We start from the raw sequence: 25,420 nt of genomic DNA, 5'->3' as shown, positions 1-25,420 counted from the left end.
CAGATGTCCGGAATCATCTTGGCAGTCCAGGAAGTGTTATCTGTGACTTGAAAGCCTACTGTTTCATTACACTTCTGTATGTTCACTAATTTCTATATTTTTTCAGAATCAGGTATAGTACTGTATTGATTACAATATTGCGCAGTATTATACAGTACAGCAACCACCCCCCTCCAAATTAGCGAGGGTTACATTCCAAGCCCCCTCGCTAATTCTTGAAATTCTTTCATTCTTGACGTCTTCTTGAAAATTACATTTACCTGTAACTGCGTAGCCCATGAACCACTGATACTGTAATGCATTACCCATAAATAAATGGTGCTTGTTAAATCAGTTTCCCCGTTGTTTTTCGCTGTACAGCTGCGACAGCTCTAGTATTTTTATTCCTCAGCATAATGGTGGAAGGGACTGTCCTGTTTAACTAACCTAACCTAACCAAGTTTAACTGTACCTAATAATTTAACCAAACCTAACCTAACCTAAAGTCAGAAAAATACTTAAAAATAAACTGGAGGAATATGAATTGCTAGGGTCTCTCTGATTTAAACGTACATTTAGCATTCATTCTTTTGTTCGTTTTTGTGTTTAATGTGAAAGAGAGACAGTAATATATCCCCTTAACCCCTTAATAACCTCCGGCACTGAACAACCCTTTACAGGACCGATGTCGGTGATGTCAATTTAGTGTGAGCTATAAAGAAAACTGAACAATTATGGGGAGGGAACGAAGGTCACTGGTATGTTTACACGACTCTATGCTACGATTCCAAGCAGTCAGGTGGACGGTTAATCTCAGATGTTTTCGCCCATTTGGTAAATGTTCTGTAACTTTAACAATTCTTCCATGACTCATAGCGAATCACAGCATGGGTTTAGGAAGCTAAATAACACACTGCTAGGTGAGCCAGACGATTATCTTCACATCTTTAGGAAAAACAAATTGATTTCAGAAGAATGGAAGAAACTTACTCTACATACTCAGTGAGGGATTAAATTTCTTCCATTTTCTTAAAGATGTGAATATAATCGTCTGGCTCACCTAACAATGTGTTATTTAGCTTCCTAAACCCATGCTATGATTCATGGGAGAAGTTACAAAGTTACGGTGCATTTACCAAATGGCCGAAAACATCTGAGATTAATCGACCCTCTGACTGTTCGGAATTGTATCGTAGAGTCGTGTAAACATACCAGTGACCTTCGTTCCCTTCCCATAATTGTTCACAGTTTTTTTATAGCTCACTAACTCCACATCACTGACATCGGTACTGTAAAGGGTTGTTCAATGCCGGAGGTTATTAAGGGGTTAATGGAATACATTACTGTTTCCATCAATACTCTCCCTTTCACATGTAAACAAAAAAAACGAACAAAAGAATGAGTGCTAAATGTACGTTTAACTTTAATCAGAAAGACCTTACCAATTCATATTCCTTCACTTTATTTTATGCAACTTTCTGACTATTTTATTATGTGTTTGGAAAAAGTACTCCATACAGCACTCACTCCAAACATATTTGTAATTATATAAGTAGTGATGAGTTCACCAATACAAGTGATGTTCAGTGCTGGTAGGTAATAATCCGTATCATTTCAGCCATCCAGGAAGTGTTATCTGACTTGTATGCCTACTGTGTCATTACACTTGTATGTGTTCACTAATTTATATATATATATATATATATATATATATATATATATATTTCAGATTCAGGTATAGTACTGTATTGATTGCAGTATTGTACAGTATACAGTACTTTCTCCAAACTCAGTTGTAATACCATAAGTGGTGATGACAGTGTTCACCAATATATATAAGGTACTGAGTGGGTAGGTTTTTGATTATTCAGCAAATCCAATATCTCGGCATCATCCCGGTCCCATAGATGCCGAATAATGGGACTTTTACTGTATACACACACATATATATATATATATATATATATGTAGCAGCCGTGACTCAGTGGGTTAGAGCGCTTCACTCTGGCCGAAGGGTCGGAGGATCGAATCCACCCAAGGGTCATTGGTAGACATCAGGAAGGGCATCCGGTCATAAAATGCTACATGCTCCAGTCCAAAAGTCCTCTACCCAGAGGCAATGCCTTAGCCCTTCGGGGATACTTGGCGTAAAAACCAAATTATTTTTATGTTTTATTTTATATATATATATATATATATATATATATATATACAGTAATCACTCTAATATCCAAACGCCCAATAACCGAATATCCTCACTACCCGGACCTTATCGTCCTGGGATCCAACATTCCCAAAATGGTCCGAAAACCCAAATAAATTAAAAAAAAAAAAAAAATGATTTTTTGCCGTCCGTAATTTGAACTTGCCGCGCGCGCCGCAGGAGAGCATTGTTTTGGTTCGTCATTCCTCCGACGTCCGATAGAGCGCCGCTGCATCCTCCCCACTTCCCGCCTGTCTCTCACCGCGACTGGACCTACGCTTTTTGCAATGGCTGCCCACGTGCTCGCTTTTGTGGTGGTGCCGTACTTGCTGCAAGGCCTCCTGCTGCTCTCGGCCCTCCTCTTAGTGTGTGTGATGATGGCCCCGCCACCTGAGAAAAGGAAGAGAGTGGTGTTGACTCTGGAAAAGAAGAGGGAGATATTGGAGAAAGTTGATGCGGGTTGGTCTTCTTCCCGCATTCTCTGCGAGTATAACCTGGCCCGGTCGACTTTGTTTGATATCAAACGTTCCCGAGACAAACTCATGCAGTACACGGCTGACTTCTCGTTGAGAAGCAAACACAACGTGGAAAGGAAGGTTATGTTTACCCCCAAGTTTGCAGAAATCGACCGATCCATGTTGATTTGGTACCGACAGCAACGTGCAGCTGGTGATGGTACGTGGAACGGAGCTGAAGGCTGCTGCTGAGAAGTTTGCAAGGCTTCACGACGCCCTAGACTTCAAGGCATCCGAGGGTTGGCTCTTCGTGTTCAAGTTGCGACATGGCCTTACTAACCGTAATGCACATGGCGAAGCACTGGACGCTAACGAGGATGGAGTTGACGAGTTTCGGCACAAGGTGAAAGGCTTGATCGACAGGGAGGGCCTCACTCTCGGTCAAGTCTATAACGTAGACGAAACTGGCCTATTCTATCGCTCGCTGCCAATGAACACTCTTGCCGAGGAGACGGAGAAGCGTGTACCTGGCCGCAAGCTTTCTAAGGAACGGATATCTGCTTTGTGTTGTGCCAGTGCTAACGGCATGCACCGGCTTAAGCCTGTTGTTGTTGGCCGTGCAAAGCAGCCTCAGTGCCTTCGTGGGGTGATGGATGTCCTTCCTGTCGTATGGTACCATTCTTTGAAAGCATGGTTCACAGCTGTGATTTTCAAAGACTGGTTTCACCGTCACTTTGTCAAGGAGGTCATCCAGTACCAGACGAAGACACTGGGAATCCCTCGCGACCAGGTAAAGGCTCTCCTTCTGCTCGACAATGCACCTGCCCACCCGTGCGACAAGGACTTGGTTGCTGAGAATGGCCGTATTAGGTGCATGTTTCTGCCACCTAATACGACTGCTCTCATTCAACCCATGGACCAAGGAGTGATCGTGGCAACAAAGCGCCTGTACCGTCGGAAGTTCCTGGACGAGGTGATGGCTGTTCTCGAGGACGAGGACGAGCGCAGGGAAGGACGTGACACTCGAGGCAAGCGGACTTTGGAAAACCTTCGCCGCTACAACATCAAGTCTGCGCTGTACAACTGGGCTACTGCATGGAAGGAAGTCCCTGTGAAAACTCTTGAAAATGGTTGGTCTCGTCTGCTTCTCGGAACGGATGTGGAGTACGATTTTCTGGGCTTTGACGTGGATGACTTCCATGCACAGCTACGTACGCACGGCGACGTTGTTGATGTGGACGATGTACGTGAGTGGTTGGACGACGACGAGGGCGATCCTGGGTATCAGACGTTGTCTGATATCGAGATTGCGTCTTCGGTTGCTGGTGTCAGTCCCGAACTTGAAGATTCCGACGATGAAGGCGACGATGATGCGGACTCCTCTCAGCAGGACACTACTCCAGCCATCCCCAAGCTGAGCGCACTCCGGGAACATCTAGAGTTCGTCCTAGACTACCTGGAACACCCGGACTGCGACAGGGAGATGGGGCCCTTGGGACTCGTGGAGGAAGTGCGTGCTTTCAGGCAGCGCATCATCAATCGCCAGAATCGTCAGTCAACGATTGACAGTTTTTTCAGGCCCGTGACCCCCGCTGTGCCAAGCCATGGCTCCACTCCGTTGCCTCCCCAAGACAGGCCCTCATGCTCCGAGCCACAGCCCAGAAACATCAGCTACAGTGGAGTCACCGCTCGACGTGAGTTTGCGGCTTTCCTCAGAGTCTTCTGCAGTCGGTACGCCATCACCACGACCCAGCGATGCACCCCTTGGTCGCCTGCCAGTGATACTCTCGGACTCTGACAGTGAATAAACAGCAAGAACTTCTCCACTAGACCACACGGGAATTTTGAGTGTTGTGCAGTGAAAAAAACAGTGTGTTGTGTTAAGGAGTTAAAGCTGAGAGAAAAGACTCAATAAAAAAAAAATGTAACGTAAATAGACTTGTTTGTTTTGCCTTTGGAAAATTAAAAAAAAATGGGAAAAGTTAAAGTGCAACACTAAGTTACAATGGAGCATTATTTGGACAAAAGTGAACAGTGAAGAGAACGGACTTCTGTGTGTTATTGACTAAGTTCAGTGCAAGACTTCAGGAACAGTGTACTGCGAGTGCTTTAGGAAATCGTTCTTACTGTCAAAGTCCGAGAGGAGGCGGTTATTCATCGAGGTGGCCAGGGACTTGCTGTAAGTAGCCAGAATGTTTCATACTGTACTTTTTTCCCTACTATACTTACCTCATTTCACTCTTTAATGTCCTTTATTGGTGTGAATAGGGTGTTAGTAGCTATGCATGTGCAGATGGAATGTGTTTTTCTGAGTTAGGCTAGGTTAGGGTCCATAAGTACCAGAATGTTTATTAATGTATGAACATACTTCTAAACCCTCATTTTATGTTTCTTTTGCATTTATTTCAGTCATTTATGTGCCTTATTGGTGTGATTTGGGTCTTAAATAGGTGCTATGCATGTCCAGAGGGAGTTGTATAGGTGTTTCTCTGAGTTAGAGTCCATAAGTACAAGTCCGTAAGCTGGGGCCCAATATCCGGACAAAACCAATAACCGGACCTACCTATGGCTCTATTACGTTGAATATTGGAGTGATTACTGTATATATATATATATATATATATATACATACAGTATATATACATATATATATATATATATATATATATATATATATATATATATACTGTATATATATATATATATATATATATATATAAAGCAACGTTGGGTCTGGTTAGTACTTGGATGGGTGACCGCCTGGGAACACCAGATGCTGTTGGCATCCCTACGTAACGTGGGGTTGGTGGAGGATTAGTGCCCCTCCCTGTAAAACAATTAACTCTAAGCCCTTGGCCGCCCTGTCTGAGATACATGGCATCTGGCAATGAATGAATGATGAATATATATATATATATATATATATTAGTGGTAGGTGGGGGTGCTCATCATCCACTCACTTGATGTAGTGCTGCTCTCAGGTGTCTGCCCTGTCATCTCTTCCATCCACCTTTCCTTCCATTCTCTTCTGTCTTTCTTTCAGTCTTTCCTCGTCCTTCTGCCTACAGGTGACTTTATGCTCCCTCTTCTGTCTTTCTTTCTTTCATTCTTTCCTCTTCCTTCTGCCTGCGGGTGGCTCTACACTGAGTGACAAGCCAAATGGTGTCCTGTACACCAGGAAACCATTTACTATGCTGGATGGTAACCATATAACCAAATTTGGCGCCTGGTGGTTTAGTGGGTAATTATTGCGCTCCAATCAGATTGAGCCGGTGAAGGTTTATATCCAAGGGATGGTTGGGGTTTACTGCTCATGTAATGCCACTCAGGGAAGAGTGAGGCTGGTCACTCTCATCTTAAATGCCAGGACCAACTGCCTAGCCCTGGGCTCCTACGCTCTTCATGGGGCAACGTAGGATTAGATGATGGATGGATGGATGGATGGATATATATATATAAAGATACATATATATACATACATATATATGTATACATATATATATATATATATATATATATATATATATATATATATATATATACAGTAATCTTCCCAACATCCGATGTAATACAGCCAAAGGCATGTTAGGGAAGTGGTTTTATCCGGATACTGGCCCCCTGCCTCCTGGACTTGTACTTATGAACCCTAACCCAACCTAACTTTGAAAGCCACCTAAATAACTCCCTACCGGACATGCATAGCACCTATTTAAGTCCTTATTCACAATAGTTATGGACATAAAGCATGAAATAAATGAAAAGGAACCAGAGAATGAGGAATTATAAGTGAGTATGGAAAATATTTAGCAGTGCACAGGGTAGTTACAGCACATCTGTGGCTGCTTCCTCTATGGTTCTGGCAGTGATGAAAATGCTCTTGAAGCAACTACAGTACAGTAATTCAGTGCTGTGCTGCACTTAATTCTTTGCACTGTGTTATAATTGTTTAACACTGCACATTCTGTTCTTAATTGCACCACACTAGTTTCAACCACCAGTTTCAACTGCCAGTTTGCACTCCACACTTGATCCTTTGCACTCTAAATTTTAATTTCTTAACACTGCACAACACTGTAAATTCCCATGTGATCTAGTGGCGAGGTATTGCAGTTTATTCACTGTTTATTCACAAAAACGAGAATGTGCAGCATCCATTGCAATGAGCATCTACTCATGATGGTAGTTAGGCGGTAACTGGGGAGGGGGAGGAACAGCAGGTGGCCAGCGGCCATGCGTAAACACAGTTGTTTGACTCCGTGCGCCAATTTCAAATTACGGGTGGGAAAAAATTCAGATTTTTTATTTTTTTATTTTTTTTATTTTATTTTTTTATTTTTTTTGGCCAGTTTTGGGTTCCAAAGGTCCAGGCCCAAAATGTCCGGGTAGTGGGGTGTCCGGTTAGCGGGGTGTCCGGTTAGTGGGGGTCCGGATATTAAAGAGATTACTGTATATATATATACACAGTCTATCGTCGTCTAACATAGTTTTCGCTAACATGAAAATGGTCTAACAGGGTACAATTTTCTGAAACCACTATCACTTCTAACATGGTCACTGATGAAGCTAACAAAGTTATTTCAACTGGGTGGGTGATGATGAGATAAATAATGGAGCGTTGCTTTGCTACCGGCCATCATCTACCGCCCAGCCAATTATGCTTCAGCATTCTCACTTTTGAACTACCCAGCCAATCAGGACACTCCCTGCTCCTGCCTGCCTCCCCACTCTGACTGTTCCCTTCCACACCATCCCTCAGCTTGCTGCCCATAAGATAAATAAAATGTGACTTTTAACTGGGAGGTCAAAATTGGGGGTATAAAAAAAATTTGCACAACAAGGGGGGGAAAAAGTGGACTTTGGGTAGGGGTGCAGAAGGAAATAGGTCTCAAGAGTCCCAGTAACATGAAATTTCTCTAACATGGTAGGGGTGAGGAAGCAATTAACCATGTTAGATGAAGACAGACTGTACAGGTATATATAGTCGTCGCCTATGGAGTGCATTTCTATGGAACGGTGTTCTATGATACGGCAAGGTGCCAGACCCCCCAAAAATGAACCATGCACACAAACTACCTTTGGCGCGGGCGCGTCTAGGTTTGAAACGTGTGGGCAAATTCCCCTGGCGGCGTGCTCCCCTGTTCGTAAACAAAGAAGATGGCGACTACTTCAGCTCCATACTACAAGTGCTCTAACTGTGGACTTTTTTCTCTTATAAGGAGGTTAAACTTCACCAAATTCATTGTGTTATGTAATGAAACATTAAAGATTCTTTGGGTATTGTGACCAGTTTATAGGTTTGTTTGTAAAACCGCTATGAACAGGTTAGTGACGAAGCACCTATCTCTTAGCTAAGATGAAGTATGATGCTTCCCATCATCATCAACACGTACATAAGAATGATTATTAATGTGTTAAATGTGAGTTTTGTTGACACCTGAGCATACAAACTTTATCAAATAACTTCTTCAATCAGTGCTTGACCAGGCAACTTCCACCATCTTTAACCCTATCAGGTTTCTGGGCAGGGCAGATTATGTGTGTGCCAGAGTCAGCCACTCACGCTCACCCACATCCTCGCGGCCCAATACTGTAATTTGATCGCTCTGTGTACAGTACTCGTCAGAAGTATTCAGCGTTGTCTGCCAGGCGCGCAATACTTATGGCCCAAAAAGAATCACCCATTTTGGGGGGTAAGAATTGAGCCACAAGTTTGAGCTCCGAGCATGACGTCACGGTAGCCTGAGGCCTTCCGACGCGCTGGTTGGTTCCCGCCTCAGTCGCCCACGGGCTGCCTGAGAGAGAGGAACTCCGCCGAGTGTCCCTCTCAAATTGCGCCATTTTTTACCGAGTGTCCCGCAGTGTTCTGGCCTTCACAACTTTGTTATGGCACCTACCCATGAACTATCGAGTGAAATCATATCCCAGATCATTGCTCTAAAGGAGGCAGGCCACCAGACAAAGGAAATTAGTGAATTGGTTGGTGTGGCACGATCGACAGTGCGTCGTTGGTGTGCGCGGTTTCGGGAGGAAAACAGTGGTGCAGTTCCCACAAAGAAACCGCGGTCTGGTGGGCCTAGGAAAACTTCCCCAAGGTCTGTTAATGTTTTAAAACGTGCAGTGGAGTTTAATCCTCGTGTGAGTGCAAGGAAAATTAAGGAGAGCAACCCGGAAGTGTTTGGTGAGGTGTCAGTGAGAACAGTGTCTCGTAGGGTGCATGAGCTTGGTTACACAAGTCACAGGCCTGTGAAAAAGCCTCTTCTCACCAAGAGCCAGAGAATTCGTAGGCTTGCCTTTGCTAATAAATATCTAACCTGGGGTGAGGAGCAATGGTTGTCAGTGTTGTGGTCTGATGAGGCAACGTTTAGTGTTACCTGTAACAGAGGAGCACGTGTATATCGACGCAAAGGTAGTGACCCACTTGACCCACGGTATGTTGAAAGCACAGTTAAACATCCTGATTCACTCATGGTATGGGGTTGTTTCTCAGGGAAGGGTTTGGGGAAGCTTGTTGTACTTCCCAAGAACCTCAGAGTGAATCAGGATGTTTACCTGGAGCTTCTGTGTGATCATTTACCAGACTCCTTCGAGCTAACAGGTGCACGAGTGTTTCAGCAGGACGGTGCACCTGCCCACAAGGCCAAATCGGTCACCAATTGGCTTCGTGACTGCGAGGTATCATTCATGACAGACTGGCCAGGAAATAGCCCAGACCTCAACCCCATTGAAAACCTCTGGTACCTCGTAAAGAAGAGTCTCCAAGGGAAAGACGTGAGCTCTCTGCCTAAGTTGGAAGCCGCCATTCGTGACTCCTGGGACAAAATACCCCTCCAGCACCTCGGGAGCCTCGCCCTTTCACTTCCAAGACGTCTCAGGTCCGTGAAGAAACGTAAAGGCTACCCTACGAAGCACTAAAGGTAAATAAAATGCATTATTTATATGTTTTTCCAATGATGAAAGGTTTGTTTCTCAGGAGGGACGCAGGGCGCTCTATACTTCTGACGAGCACTGTATACACACTTTTCATGATAGAAAGTTGGTTTTGGTGTCATTTTAAAGCTGAATAGTTGTACTTTATCATAGTATGTTAAAAAAAAGGAGAACAAAGAAAATAAAATGTCAAAATGACGAGCTGAAGTTAGGTGAAAAGCAAAAATTTTATACCTTGCTATAGAAAAATATTCGGCAAAAAATAACAAGATATGTAAATTTGGTTTGAACCATGCAAAAAAACAATAAATTGCCTTTACAATGATATATAGATTATGGTAATACTTGCATTTCATTGTGCAGTAAAGCGAAAGGAAAGAGATGCACAATTTTATTTTAGTCTCGGACGCATATTCTCTTCGCGATGTTTTTCTTTGATCGGTCAGTGTAAATACATTTTTTTTCATGAAAGTATGCTGGTTGTGGTGTTATTTTGAAGCTGAACAGTTGTATTTTATCACAGTATGTTCATAAAAGGAAAACAAGGAAAACAAAAAGTCAACGTGACAAGTTGAAGTTAGGCAAAAACCAAAAATTTTATACCTTGCTGTAGAAAAATATTCACCAAGAATAAAGTTATAAAGAAACAAAGCCATGAGTCTGACCAGCTGTGCAATACCACCACACATAGAGGAACCATTCCGTGACATCATGCTCGAGCCTCTTTGTTATGATGAGTAAATGCGATTTATGGTGAATATTTTACAAAAGTTTCGTAAAATGACGATGAAAAGCGTCATCGGAATCTCTGAGGTTGGATTTGAAATGACGATCGAAATAGCCATAAGAATCTCAAAGGGTTAATATTTTGGTCGGTCAGCTGATCTGTGTCTACTTGGCCGAGCTTTTTTTCGCTCGATCTACAGCACATGGTATTGCCCAAGTAGACACAAGGCTGATGACCTGTTTTTTGTGCCTATTGTTACGTGTCATACATGCATTGACTGACTGCTTGATTGTGTATATATGTAAAGTGGGGAAAAATTAGGAAAAGTGTTGTGAAAAGGGGGACTTTGGGGGGAACGTCCAGAACCAAATTCCGTTTTTCCCATAGGTTTAGTTATTTGTATATATATATATATATATATATATATATATATATATATATATATATATATACATATCCATCCATCATCCAATCTCGTGTTCTCCATGAGAAGTGTAGCAGCCCAGGGCTAGGCATGTTGTTCCTGACACTTAAGATGAGAGTGACCAGCCTCATTCATCCCTAAGTGCTATTACATAAGCAATAAACCCTAACCATCCTTTGGGTATAAACCTACACCGGCTCAATCTGACTGGAGCGCCTTAATTACCCACTAAACCACCAGGTGCCATAATCTCGTTATATGGTCACCACCCAGCACCATAAATGGTTTCCTGGTGTACAGGAAACCATTTGCCTTGACACTCAGTGTAGAATCACCCACAGCCAGAAGGGTGAGGAAAGAATGCAGTAAAGAAAGAAGATGAAGGAAGGAAAGAAGGAAGGATGAGAGGAAAGGGCAGCCAACTGAGAGAAGCACTACATCGAGTGAGAGGATGATGAGCACCCCCACCTACCACCATATACTTACGTACATACATATATATTGTGGTGAAGTGAGACAGTGAAAGAAATTAATGAGAGGAGGCGAGTGGTGAGACAAAACACCTTTGACTCCACCCTGTTTAGAGGTTCTGTATGTGGTAAGCCCCATAGCTTCTATACTAAGACAGCAACTAGGTGGAGTCAAAAAGAGTATGAAATTAATCCAACCCACCCAACTTCCACAAAGCTGATATATACAAGAAGTAATGTAACCTTTCCATCATAAATCACAAGTAAACAAGACACCAAGGGCAATGAGAAATCATGAAGGACTGAGACGTGTATTCTTTAACATCAAGCGGTCAGTCACTCGGGAGATGTGGGGACGTGAAAGATGGAGTAACTGAGTCTTTGGTATGAAAAGCAAAAGATTTCTGTGTCTCTTTCAGAGAAATGAGAAATATCAAAAACTTCCCCAATGACTCAACACAAGGTTGCTGTGAGTGGGAAAATGAAGGCTGAAGTCAATGGGTTATGAGTAGAGAGGCATAAATGCAAAGTTTAGGAGGTCACTGACAAATGGAAGGAAAAAAGTTCATGAAAGAATCAACACCTCTACCTAAGGGTGTCCATACAGAGGATGCTGTGAGTGAATAAAAAAGGTATAGTATTTGTGTATTTAAAACTAATTATCTTCTGTAAGGAGGTCATGGAAGTCCCTTATTGTCCTACTCAAACACTGCAACTCTGTTCTTACGCAGCTCAACCCTCGTGCATATCAGATTAACACATTTGCGCCCAGCATCCTCATTATAGGAAGGAACTGGGCATTTTCAAAACTTAATGATGAAGGGAACCCTGGGGTAGGGACCTATGAGCTTTGCAACTAGGAGCCGATAGGGGGAGGGCGGTACGCTTAGTGCCCTTCCAGAAAAATCCCTCACACAGGAACTCTGGGAGCTAATGGGTTAATAAGGTACCAGCGCACATTCAATGGAAAAAAAAAAAAAAAAAAAAATCTGATATTGTGATTATGGATATTGCAACATGATTGTTGATTCTACTGTATATTTGCAGCTCTGCCTTCATAAGAATTGTTTTGTTTTGTTTCATTTTTGAAGACTCCAACAAGCTTGCATGCATCAGCCTTGGTCATTAAATGGCAGCTCTCCATGCTGCTCAATCTCTGGCAGCTTCCCTATTTGGTTCCTTTTCCCTGAGGTCACACTCAATGACCTCATCCCAGGTCATTCTCGGTCTACCTCTTGCTACCCTACCCCCATCATTCACACTTCTCACTTTCTGCACCCAATTATCATCCCCCATCCTCTCCACATGCCCAAAACACCTAAATCTACCACTCCTCATCACAACATCAATACACTCTAGTCTCATCCTACCACTCAACTTCCATTGTAAACCTTGCCCCCTCAGGCTTTGCACTCAGGGACACACTGCACATCCACCTAATCACTGCCATTTCTGTACATCTAAGCCTGAGAATATCCTCCTCCTTTATTGCCAATGTCTCACTACCATACAGCAATACACTCCTAACACATGCCACATACAAAGATCCCTTAGCACAAAGGGATAGCCCTCTCAATGTCAGGAGAGGAAACAGCTTCTTTAACTTCTTCCAACCACTCCCCACTCTAGCCACAGAGCTAGCTCCAGCCCCATCTCCGGCACATATCATGTCTCCCAAATAACAAAACTCTTCCACACACTCAAGAGAGTCACCAGCAAGATCAATCCTTTCAAGCCTCACAATATCCAAATGCTCTCCCCAACACACCGCACACATGAAATTGGCAATATCTCACATTCTACCTCTAATACCACTACATTTCTTATGCACCCACTTATCACAAACACTGCACAAGATAAATTACTTCCCACACCCTTGTGGCAAAATGCACATGGCTGCTCCCCCTCTATACACTATATAACTATGTTCTTTTTACTATAATTTGGCCTAAAATTACCATATCTTCCTGCTCAATGCTGAGTTGCAGGATGATATTAACACTATACAATGATGCTGGTTAAGAAAGAGTGCTATGAAAAGGATATACAGCCATAATAATGTTTTTTCTATTACTCAGATATGTGAAATAAACAACAAATGGAAGAAAATTTGGGTAAGGTTAAGGTGAAAAGGGTATAGTGACATTTTCTGTCATCCAGTAATACCATATTGCTCGTCTGAATGTAGTATACAAACAAGTCACTATACGTGCATGAAAAGCTGAAGAATGAGCTGGTACACACAGTCAGGAACAGAGGGATTTGACATGGCTTTCTGAAACTCTTGCTATCTTCCAATAAATTTGGACATATCAGAGACAATTCTCCATTTTTACAACTATAGCCAAATTGAGGAACTTTTCTCCCCTGCTTCTGACTGTGTCAAGGTGAGTAATCTCATTCATGTACTTCAACATTCTAATATCATATGATGTACGGTACAAATCAGTTTTCATCACCCATAATCAATAAACTTACTGATTATCTTGTATGATTCTGGTGGCTTCACAAAATCTGGGAAGAAAAGCCACTCCCTCAATTCTGGGTTCATTTCACCATGCCAAGGGTAGTCTGTGGGAAAGAAGTGAGGAATTAAAGAGGCACTAAATACTGCAATAACCTGCCACAATAAACTGTGATGGAATTTTATTTAATATTTATCTATCTATCATCCAATTCTGTATTGGGGCATCATAAGCACAATGAGCCTGGGGCTAGGCTACCCAGTCCAGATATTTAAAGTGAAAGTGTCCAGTTGCTTTTCCTTGAGTGGCATTATGGGAACAATAAACCCCAAACATCCCTTGTATCTAAACCCTTACTGGCAATATCCAGAGTAGCAAATGGCTTCCTGGGTTACAGGAAACCATTTGGCTTGTTACCCAATGCAGAGTCATCTGAAGTTAACACAAACATCTAATGAGAGGATGGTATGTGTGTCCTCACCTTCCTGAACCATAATTTAACAAGATGGCACACTTGAAGAGTGCAACACTTGCATCCACCAACTGGTCTATGGTCGAATATTTGACTTTGCCCAGTAGATTTAGCCTCTGACTTTTCATTGTGACCTTGACCTTTAACTGACTGTTGTCAAATTGAAACTATTTATCTTTGTCTTAACCTGAACCCTTCTACAAAGTTAGATCTACAGTGGACAGAAACTACGGTAAAACCTCACTACAGTGAACTAATTGGGGCCCAAGCCATTCCAAAAAAAGCGACATCTGGACTTCCAGACATTTTTCAACATATCGGACATTAGTCTGGATTGCACCAAAGATTTTTCACCATGGCATAACCAACTGTTTTCACTGCCACTGCAGTACTGTGCTGTATTATATATTCACTACAATAAACAAATGGTATAATATATATACAGTGGGTACTAGAGTCTAGTGTTTGCTTTATTCTGGCCATACCACGCCGAACTCAATTATTGCCAAACTCGCGATATTTGTTTACATACAAATGGTCATACTAACTCACAGCAGTATCCACTCATATTTACCTCTTAGTCCAAGTTATTCTCTCACATAATATTATAAGCAGTCTGCTGCACAACACATTAATTTCAGCCATACAGTATGTAACACACACAAGAATTTTCTTACATGAAATGTGTCATGGCCACCATCCTGCTTCACTCCACCAGTTCCATCTAACTCATGGCAATAGCCCACTAGCCTCTTAGCTTTCCTTAAATGCCACTATAAATAACTTATTGCATAACAGTAATTTTTAAGCAAGGCTTGGACACAATAAAACTCATGAGGAGTAGACTGTAGCACCAGTCGAGCAGGGCAGTACTCCCGAGGTGGATGGAAAGCTGATGACAGGGAGTGCTGGAGCTCCCGTTTCATCAGCCCTCAGGACTAGTTCCTGACCATCCCCCTTTGCTGAATTTTTTCAGTGTCTCGGTTACACAGAGAGTAGGTCAGCATGCTCTCCAGTACAAATTTCTCTAACTATCTTCACCAAACTACATGCACAGTACACACTACACTTCCTATTCAAAATTCACCAAAAATGGCGTCAATTCATCAAGCCTCGGAGTCCCCATGGGGGGGGGGACCATAAATGCCCCCGCCATCTGCCTCTCTCCCGGTGACGACTCGAGGTGCCTGGAACCACTGTCTGACTCTCTTCTTCTTCATTTCTGCAACATTCGCGGCCTTTCATCTAACTTTCGCTCTGTTGAGCACCACCTCTCCTCCTCTAAACCTCACCTTCTTTTTCTAACGGAGACTCAGCTGTCTGAGGCAACTGACAGCAAACCCTTTTCTGTATCCTCCTAATTTCTCTATACTCATTTCAAAGCCAAAGGTGGCTGTTGTGTATACATAAGCAACGACTTATCTTGCTCTCGTGTTCCTGAACTCAATTCTTCTGAATTCTCCACACTCTGGCTTCGGCTTTCCTGTCATTCTCTGACTAAATATATCTGTGCTGTTTACTTATCCCCTAATTCTACTGACTATCAAAAATTCTTCGACTATCTTACTTCTACGATGGAACACATTCTGTCCATTTCTCCTTTCTCTGAAATCTCCATTCTTGGAGATTTCAATGTTCACCACCACCTTTGGCTCTCCTCTCCTTTCATGGATCCACCTGGTGAACAAGCCTACATCTTTTCTATCCTTAATGACCTAGAGCAGCTTGTACAGCACCCTACCCGTATCCCTGACCGCCTTGGAGAGAGCTCCAACATACTTGACCTCTTCCTCACAACTAATCCTTCTGCTTACTCTGTTAATCTTTTCTCTCCGTTGGGCTCCTCCGATCACAACCTTATTACCTTAACCTGTCCTATCACTCCGGTACGGCCTGTGGACCCTCCAGGGAAACGTCGTCTGTGGCATTTTGGAGCCGCGGACTGGGAGGCCCTCAGGCAGTACTTCTCTGATTTTCCCTGGAATGATTATTGCTTCCATGGCCGTGAGCCATCTGAGTATGCCTTGCGCATTACGGAGGTTATTCTTTCGGGCATGGAAGCATACATTCCTTTCTCATATCCTTTGACTAACGCAAGAAAGCCTTGGTTTAATCCCACTTGTTCTAATGCTGTCCGCAACAAGGAGAAGGCCTACAAAAGGTACCGGAGCCAACCCACCCCTGAATCACATCATCTTTACGTTTCTGCCCGGAATCGTGCTAAGTCTGTTCTTCGCTCTACTAAAAATAATTTCATCCATACTAAATGCTCTCAACTCTCCAACTCGAATTCTTCCCGCTCCTTTTGGCACCTTGCCAAAAATCTTTCTAACAACTTTACCTCATCATCCTTCCCTCCTCTTTTCTACTCTGATGGTTCTGTAGCTATTTCTTCTACTGATAAAGCAGATCTCTTCGCACAGACTTTCTCCTCCAATTCCACCTTAGACCATTCCGGTGCTGTTCCTCCATCACTTCCCCCCTCTGACTTCCTCATGGCTGACATTAAAATTTCTTCATTGGATGTATTTTCTGTCATCACTGGCCTCAGTACTAACAAGGCATATGGGCCTGATGGGGTCCCTCCTATTGTTCTCAAGAACTGTGCTTCTGTGCTTACACCCTGCCTAGGCAAACTCTTTCGCCTTTGTCTGTCAACTTGTACCTTTCCTTCTTGCTGGAAGTTTGCTCTCATTCAGCCAGTCCCAAAGAAGGGTGACCACACCCAACCCTCCAACTATCGTCCAATTGCTTTAACGTCCTGTATTTCAAAAGTTTTCGAGTCAATTCTTAATAGAAAAATTTTAAGGCATCTTTCCTATCACAACCTTCTTTCCGATCGTCAGTATGGGTTCCGTCAGGGATGCTCCACTGGCGATCTTCTCACCTACCTTTCAGACTCCTGGTCATCCTCCTTTCGGGACTTTGGCGAAAGCTTTGCCATTGCACCTGACATCTCAAAGGCTTTCGATCGAGTCTGGCATAAATCTTTAATTTCCAAACTGCCCTCCTACGGTTTCTATCCTTCTATCTGTGCCTTCATCGCTAGCTTCCTTTCTGGTCGTTCTATAGCCGCTGTTGTAGACGGCCATCGTTCTTCTCCTAGATCTATCAACAGTGGTGTTCCTCAGGGCTCTGTCCTATCACCAACTCTCTTCCTTTTATTCATCAATGATCTTCTAAGCTGTACATCTAACCCTATCCACTCATACGCTGATGACTCCACCCTTCACCTTTCCATTCGGTTCCTGCAACGCCCATCTCAACAGTTACTTCAACAAACAAGGGATGAGGCTATGGCAAACCTAATGTCTGACTTGGCTCGTATCTCTGACTGGGGTAAAAATAATATGGTTGTCTTTAATGCATCTAAGACTCAGTTCTTACACCTATCAACCCGACAAAATCTTCCACAGGTATACCCACTAATGTTTAATAATATTCAGCTTAATCCTGCATCATCCTTGAACATGCTTGGGGTTTCATTTACTCGGGACTTATCTTGGAAAGATCATATTACATCTCTTGTAAAATCTGCTTCCAAGAGATTGGGTGTGCTAAGCCGACTCCGCTCTTTCTTTACCCCTGCACAATTGTTGACTCTATACAGGGGTTTTATCTGCCCCTGTGTGGAGCACAACTCTCATGTGTGGGGAGGCTCCCCACATACAGCTCTTCTCAATAGGGTGGAGTCAAAGGCTTTTCGTCTCATTAACTCTCCTCCTCTTACTGACTCCCTTCAACCTCTGTCTCTTCGCCGCACTGTTGCATCTTTATCTCTTTTCTATTGCTACTTTAATGGTCACTGCTCCTCTGAACTGTCTGCTTGCATTCCTCCACCTCTACGACGGGTGAGTAGCACCCGTCTGGCAGCAAACTCTCATTCCTTTTCTGTCCAACTCTCTAATGCAAGAGTTAACCGTTACTCCCAGTCTTTCATTTATGCAACAGGTCAGCTCTGGAACTGTCTCCCTCTGTCTGTATTTCCTGCTCCCTATGATCTCCAGTCTTTCAAACGCAGTGTGTCCAGGCATCTCAAAATGATCGGATCTTGAATTTGGCTCTCTATTGTAGTTTGTTTTTCTCTTGGAGGGAACTGTTACTGCGGGCTCATGGCCTTTGGTTCCTTCTTCCTCGCATTAAAAAAAAAAAAAAAAAATCATTGTGGAAAGTATTAAGAATTTATGGAGTAAATGGGAAGTTGTTGAATACCATGATGAGTATGTATGAGGATGCTAAGGCTGCAGTGTGTGTGGATAGTGAACTGAGTGGATTTTTCTATTTGATGGTTGGATTGAAACAGGGATGTGTCATGTCTCCATGGTTGTTCAATCTGTATAAGGATGGGGTTATAAAAGAGATACAAGGTAGGGCAGTGGATTTTGGAGTGGCCCTAATGAGAGATGGCAGTGTTTGCAATCTCCTTGTACTGTTATTTGCAGATGATACGTGTTGTTAAGTGAAGATGAAGGGGAGCTGTGAGGCTTCATGGATGAGTTTGGAAGTGTGCGTAGGAAACGGAATCTAAAGATGAATGTAGGTAAAAGTAAAGATATGGTCCTCGAGAGAAATGAAGTCAGTGAATATACAGTGAGGTTGGATGAGGAGGAAATGGAAAATGTGGGTATGTTTAAGTACTTTTGTAGTGTGATAAGCAAGGATGCAAGTTTAAAGAGTGAAGTGCTTAGAAGGGTGCAACATGGAAGAAAAGTTGCTGGTTCCTTGAAAGTGGTGATAAGAAACTGGGAAGTGAGCATGGAAGTGAAAAAGTTACTGTGATAGTACTGTGATACCAACTCCAACATATGGAAGTGAAGTTTAGACCTTGCTGGATGGACATATGTCAAGAGTGAAAGCAGTGGAAATGAATTATTTGAGAGGAGCATGTTGAGTCACATGGAGAGACAGACTGACGAATAAGGAAGTGAAGGAGCGTTGTGATGTGGATGTGATAGGAAGCGTCAGGAGAAACACACTGAGGTGGTTTGGCCTGTGGAGAGGATGGAGAGCAAGAGGCTGATGAAGCGAGTGTATGTGAATGAGGTGGAAAGGAGGAGAGGGAGGGGGAAGCCAAGGATGAGATGGAGGATTCGAGTAGAAAGGTATATGAAAGAGGGGGGGGGGGTGAACTCGGAGCAGGGCAGTAAAATGGCGGGAGACAGGAAGACATGGAAGCAATTTGTTTGTGGCCACCCCTTACAGGATTAAGACGTCTGGCAATACAGTAGTTAGATAGACTTTTTTACGTAACCATTCTGACTCATTGGCTCACCCAACTCTTCCCCCACCTTGCCAAGTGTTTATCATCATTCAGCTCCTGGTGAAAAATCCTTCAGAGCAATCAAGAGAGTTGAAATATCACTGACACAACCTCAACAGTCTGCAAAAATCTGAGAACACATGATAGGACATTCTACAGTTCTCTAGGTGTCTGCCACAAGGGAAGACTGAACCTAGGTCAGTAGAACTGGCAAATGCACATTCTATCAGTCCAACCATAATATAGCTATGGTGATATCCAGAATAAATAACAAAAGAAAAAAATTAATTCCTCACCTGTACATATCCCCGGAGGTATTCCCACACATAAGAGGTACTGGATGGGGATGAGGACAGTGATAAAGATGATGAATGCTGGCCAAACTCTTGCTATGCCTTTCCGGTCTCGACTATAAAAGTAGCAGAGCCAGGCAGCATAAAATAGGGAGTAGACATCCAGCCTAGTTCCAATCACTGCCACTAAGCTCATTAGGCAGATCTGAGATAACAAGGGTTTGGAATGAGATCAGGACTAGGTTATCCACGAAATTAGTAAGGTCAGGAATGGAAGGAAAGGGAGTAATAAGAAACAAAAGGAAAGAAACAAACTGTTTAACACCAGTAATTATAAGTTATTTTCATGAGCATCAACCCACCATTAACCCTCTTGTTACCAACTGACGCAGGCTGCGTCCAAACGTTAATGAGTACTTGGAAGGTGGGCCTCGGCACCCAGAGCCACACCCTGAGAGACTTCCCCTGTCACCGCGTTAGTCCCGCACATTCGATAGTTCATAAACAGTTTATCCTCATATCCTTATCTATGCTTCAATAACTGTAAATTTTTTTACCGTAATCCTAAATAAATGTACTTGCTTATGATGTTGTAAAAAAAAGATCATCTGAATGTATATTATGTCTTAGTTATTTTTTTTTACTTCAGTTTTTTTTTTAGTTTATTCTCATAGAAATATAATTCTTACGGTAAATGATACTGAGAGAAAGTTATAGGGAATTTTTTGGCTACATTATGGTGTACAGTATAAAGAATTACTGTAGGTCAATTAGGAACGATTTTACAGAACACAAAATGAAATTATCTTACGCTCAAGCAAGGTTCACAGCACACTGACTAGGGAAGTGGGGCGAAACTGGGTGCTGAGTGGGTTGAGCGCAGCAGAGGGATATTTGGGGATGAAAGCAGTGCTTTGTTCTCGTCCAGAGATGGATGCAAAAACAGAAGCCAATTCATTCAAAACAACCAGCGTCAAATGGAAACGAACGGTTGAAATGTGAGCAGAGGCAGCCTGCGTCAAGTGGTAACGCGTGCATGAAATTTGCACCACACCCATAAACACCACAAGGTTAATTCCTACCACGACGATGGGGTGAGTTAGGATTCAAAAACAAAGAGAATGTATGAAGGTGCAAAAACCATTCCTACCATAAATGACACAAGTTAACCCTCTCACGGTTTTTATACTTGTCTGATGCATATGATCTACTTACCTCCTCACGGTTTTCATATGAGTTTAGACTCGTATGGACTACTGAATGAAAAAAATACAAGAATGAAAAAGGGTATGATCTACTTTCATATGCATTATAGGCTCATATGTCTGACAATGATGTGCCCAATCATAAACCTGCATCTCGCTGGTGCAAGTTGCAAGTGACAATCTTTTACTTTTTGTGTGTACAGGTCTCCCTCACTATTCGATTCCTCACTATTCGATATTTCGCTTACACGATCGATATTTATTGATACCAATCCCTCATTAATCGATTGAGAACGCTCGATTATCCGATCGCTTAAATCAAAGTAAATGTACGCATCGTAAACAAACGCATCGCATCACGCGCTTGTTTTTCTGGCTGAGCGATCGTACCCAAGCCCGCTCATTCTCGCACTCATTCCCGCCTTGTCCCGTCTAGGCTAAGCTCTGATGCCGCATTTCTTCCATCCACTTCTGCCACTGTGTCATCATCCATCACTGACATCCAGGATTCATCAAGCCCTGCCACTGCTGACGATGAGGAGCAAGTTTTCTTCCAGTGATTTAATGAAGACTAAAGAGTCTCTGAGTTGAGAGTGTACCGCAGCCATGAAAGGTACGTTACGTGCAGGACTTAGCCTAGCGCGTTTGTGATTTTGATTTTTCTGATCTTTCCAGTGGATATAAGCCTCCTGGGGAAACCACTGTATAAAAAAAAATAACGCGTCTATTACACTACCTCCTTGGGTGACGTGGAAAAGTGTTCTCCAAGTCTTTATTGGTAAATATTAATGTAGCGGTCCGCATCAAATTAAATCCTATTAAACCTTAAGTTCGTTATTCGATCGTTCACTATTCGATCTAGTTTTCAGGAACGTAACCCAATTGAATAGTGAGGGAGACCTGTAATATATTACAATAAATCTTGTTTTGACTGGGACCAGAAAATAGTACTACAGCAAATTTTCATGTGCTCTATACATTATATCATGAGAAATTTGACAACATAATACAAAGTAAGTCAAACAGAAGAGGGAACTGTATTTATTATAATTATATTTTACTTCCTCAAAAAGTTCCAATTTCTTCGTGAATGAACGCAATACAGTATAGCATTCACACACTTATTTCTACATAAATTTATGAGTTTACAAATTTACACCTCAAAGACTGAAGAAAGTTACACTTTTTGGCTTTCCAATGCAACAAAAGAATAACTGGTATAATGGTATCTGTATTAGGGCCCGTTCTATAATGAAAAGTATAAATTGTACTTTCAGTGCAGGGAAAATACAGTACAGTATCTGGCTCAGCTGAAACCAGGAGGGAGTGGGGATGCATGGGCCAGGTTTCCTGAGAACTATTAAACAGCACTCCAGAGAAATGGGATACAATCACAGAAATACAAACCATGCCTTGGAAATCTTTAGATCCATCCCAATACCTTACACTCAAGGCCATCTGCATTGTTTCCTCCTAAGTTGTACTTTACATCCCCACCACATCTGTGGCAGAAAAAAAAACAAAAAACAAAGTGGGATGATGATGACGCTGCTACTGTGAGTGAGGCAATAGGCAGGATGAGGGTGGGGAAGGCAGCAGGTGTGTCTGGGTTGACTGCCGAAATGTTGAAGGCCTCAGGCGATATAGGGGTGAGTTTAGTCAAATAGGATTATTTACAGTATGAGTGTGCTGTCCCAGATGATTGGCTGAAGAGTGTAATTGTAAATGTGTATAAAGGGAAGGGTGATGCCCTGGAAAGAGGAAATTATAGAGGTATAAAGCTTTTAGATCAGATGATAAAGGTAATGGAGAGAGTTTTAGAAGGTATGATAAGAGAAAGAGTGAATATTGATGAGATGCAGTTTGGGTTTATGCCAGGTAGGGGGACCACTGATGCTATATTCATTGTTCGTCAGCTTCAGGAAAAATATATTGGTAAGAGAAGGGATCTTTATTTTATTTTTGTTGATTTGGAAAAGGCCTTTGATAGAGTCCCTAGAGAGGTGGTGAAGCGGGCAATGAGAAAGCTTGGCTTGGAGGAGTGGCTAGCTAGGGTGGTTATGGCTATGTATGTGGGTGCTCACACCCAGGTAAGAGTGAATGGAGATTTGAGTGATGAGTTTTCCGTGAATTTTTGGTGTGCATCAGGGGTCAGTCTTGAGTCCCATGTTGTTTATCATGGTACTTGAAGCCCTTTCACGTGACTTTAGAAACGGACTCCCATGGGAGGTGTTGTATGCTGATGATTTGGTGTTGATTGCAGAGAACGAAAGGGAAGCGGAGGAAAAGTTTAGGAGTGGAGAGATGATATGGGGCACAAGGGTTTAAGGGTAAATGCAGATAAAACAAAAGTGATGATATCTAGGGCTGGTGTCGGTACTGTCAAAGACGAGGGAGAGTGGCCATGTGCAGTTTGCCACAAGGGCGTGGGAAGTAATTCCATCTTGTGCGGTGTGTGTGATAAATGGGTGCATAAGAGATGTAGTGGTATCAGAGGTAGACTGCGAGATAATGCTGATTTTATGTGTATGGCGTGTCGGGGTGAGCAGGTGGAGATTGTCAGACGTGAAAGGATTGAACTTGCTGGTGAATCTCTTGAGTGTGTGTAAGAGTTTTGTTATTTGGGAGACATGTCGTGTGCTGGAGGTGGGGCTGGAGCTAGCTCTGTGGCTAGTGTGAGAAGTGGTTGGAAGAAGTTCAGGGAGCTCTTGCCTTGCCTGACACTGAGAGGACTCTCCCTACGTGCTAAGGGGTCTTTGTATGCAGCATGTGTTAGGAGTGTATTGCTGTATGGTAGTGAGACCTGGGCAGTGAAGGAGGAAGATATTCGCCGGCTCAGACATAAAGAAATGACAATGATTAGATGGATGTGCAGTGCGTCCCTGTGTCCAAGGCCTGGAGGGGCTGGGTTTACGATGGAAGAGTTGAGAGGTAGGATGGGACTGGAGTGTATTGGTGTTGTGATGAGGAGAGGTAGATTGAGATGGTTTGGACATGTGGAGAGGATGGGGGATGATAATTGGGTGAGGAAGGTGAGAAGTGTTAATACTGGGGTTGGGGTTATGAGGGGTAGATCGAGAAAGACATGGGACGAGGTCATTAAGTGTGACCTCAGGGTTAACCCCTAAAACGCTGCCGTGGACAGCCAACCCCCCCCACCCCCCGTGTGGCGGGGTTGTATCGCAGTCGTACCTGTAGGAAAATATTTGCCAAAAATCAGAGATTAACCCTAGAACATTATAATTTTTATGGCAGATAGTACTTACATTCAGCTTTCTCCTGAGACAAATGTTGAGCCTTCATGGACTACCCAAGGACTTGTGGAGACATGCAAAGTTGGGTAACAAAATCTTCACTTTCACACCTCCAGCAACCCGGTTTCCCCTCTACCACAGCCTCAATCTGACACAGTACACTTTATACTACAATGTACAGGTAGTTTGGAATCCGTATTTGTACAATAAGCACTGAAAATAAGGCTACAATCAACGGAGCGTACGGCCAACGTGCAGCACAGCGGCGGTCTTCCCGTCACTGAACAAACATATCCCTTTTCACAGCTAAAAACATGTATACTACATTATTTTCCTTCATAGTACTTCCCAAAGGCTCGCATGGCACTATTACGGCCATAAAAATCACTGTCACTACCAGTATTGTGAAGTGAGAATGAGAAAGACCACCGCGGCGCAATTTTATTCTGCCTTATGCCAGTCACTTTATTCTCGCTCCTGTCGGCCGCTCGCACTTCATTTCTATTGCTCACTTTCACTCTCGCTGTCAGTTTAGTGCCTTATTCATCAGTGTAACTGTCATTAGTTATAAAAATAATATTTTCTACACACCAAACTGTCACTGTCATAACATAGAATAGAAAAATATGCTTTCAACTTCTTACACTGGAGTCACTGTCACTCTCAATACTTATATTAGTACTATGTACAATAATTTACACTGAAATCACTGTCACTGTCAGTGCTTTTACAACTACATACACTAATTTACACTCAACAGACTGTCACTGTCAGTACGTACAAGAAAACTAAAGACTAGTATCACTGTCACTCTCAGTATTACTTACAATATTTTTACCCTTATTTTCAATATCTACTCAGGCTGTGGTAGTCAAAGAAACATGGGCAAGCGCACAGGGGAATTTGGCACTCTTTGCACTGCAAGGAGGTGCATCCAAATGTTCTTTCTTGCCGGAAAGTGTGGCTGCACACATGGCACCTTCTCAGTGCTTCTCCCCTCTTGGCAGTGCTAGGCAGTGGCTCCAGGCGGTGTCACTGAAGGTAGTCCTGGCACTGTAGGCGGTCTGGAGGTGTCTGTGAGTGGCGCCTGGGACCTGATGGCAGTACCTGCCCAAAACGCTGAAGCAGCTGATAGACACAAGTCTTAGAAAACTGCCTGAGAGAGTAGTTAGCTGGCTTCCTGTTCTTGATCTTATACAGGATGAAGGCGTTCAGCATGCACATATCAAGCAAGTGCAAGAACACCTTCCTGTACCAGCGACGGTTCCTCCTCAGGCAGTCAATCT

At 43.0% G+C, this 25,420-nt stretch overlaps 1 protein-coding gene across 1 annotated transcript in view; it reads right to left on the bottom strand.

Annotated features, from left to right (window-relative positions):
• The window catches only part of Piezo (piezo type mechanosensitive ion channel component), a 1,050,432-nt gene that overhangs the window by 680,954 nt on the left and 344,058 nt on the right, over positions 1–25,420 (bottom strand). Inside the window, exons 21-22 of the mRNA XM_080275143.1 lie at positions 19,679–19,880; positions 13,664–13,756 (exon numbers count right to left, since the gene is read on the bottom strand). Coding sequence (XP_080131269.1) covers positions 13,664–13,756; positions 19,679–19,880 — 295 coding nt within the window. The remainder of the gene's footprint in view (positions 1–13,663; positions 13,757–19,678; positions 19,881–25,420) is intronic.

This window comes from Coenobita brevimanus, chromosome 60 (genome assembly GCF_032717465.1).
Source record: "Coenobita brevimanus isolate Jiangsu-jjx chromosome 60, ASM3271746v2, whole genome shotgun sequence".
NCBI classification, from domain to species: Eukaryota; Metazoa; Arthropoda; class Malacostraca; order Decapoda; family Coenobitidae; genus Coenobita; species Coenobita brevimanus.
Note: the sequence above shows the minus strand (reverse complement) of the source record. Positions and strands in the feature narration are given on the sequence as shown.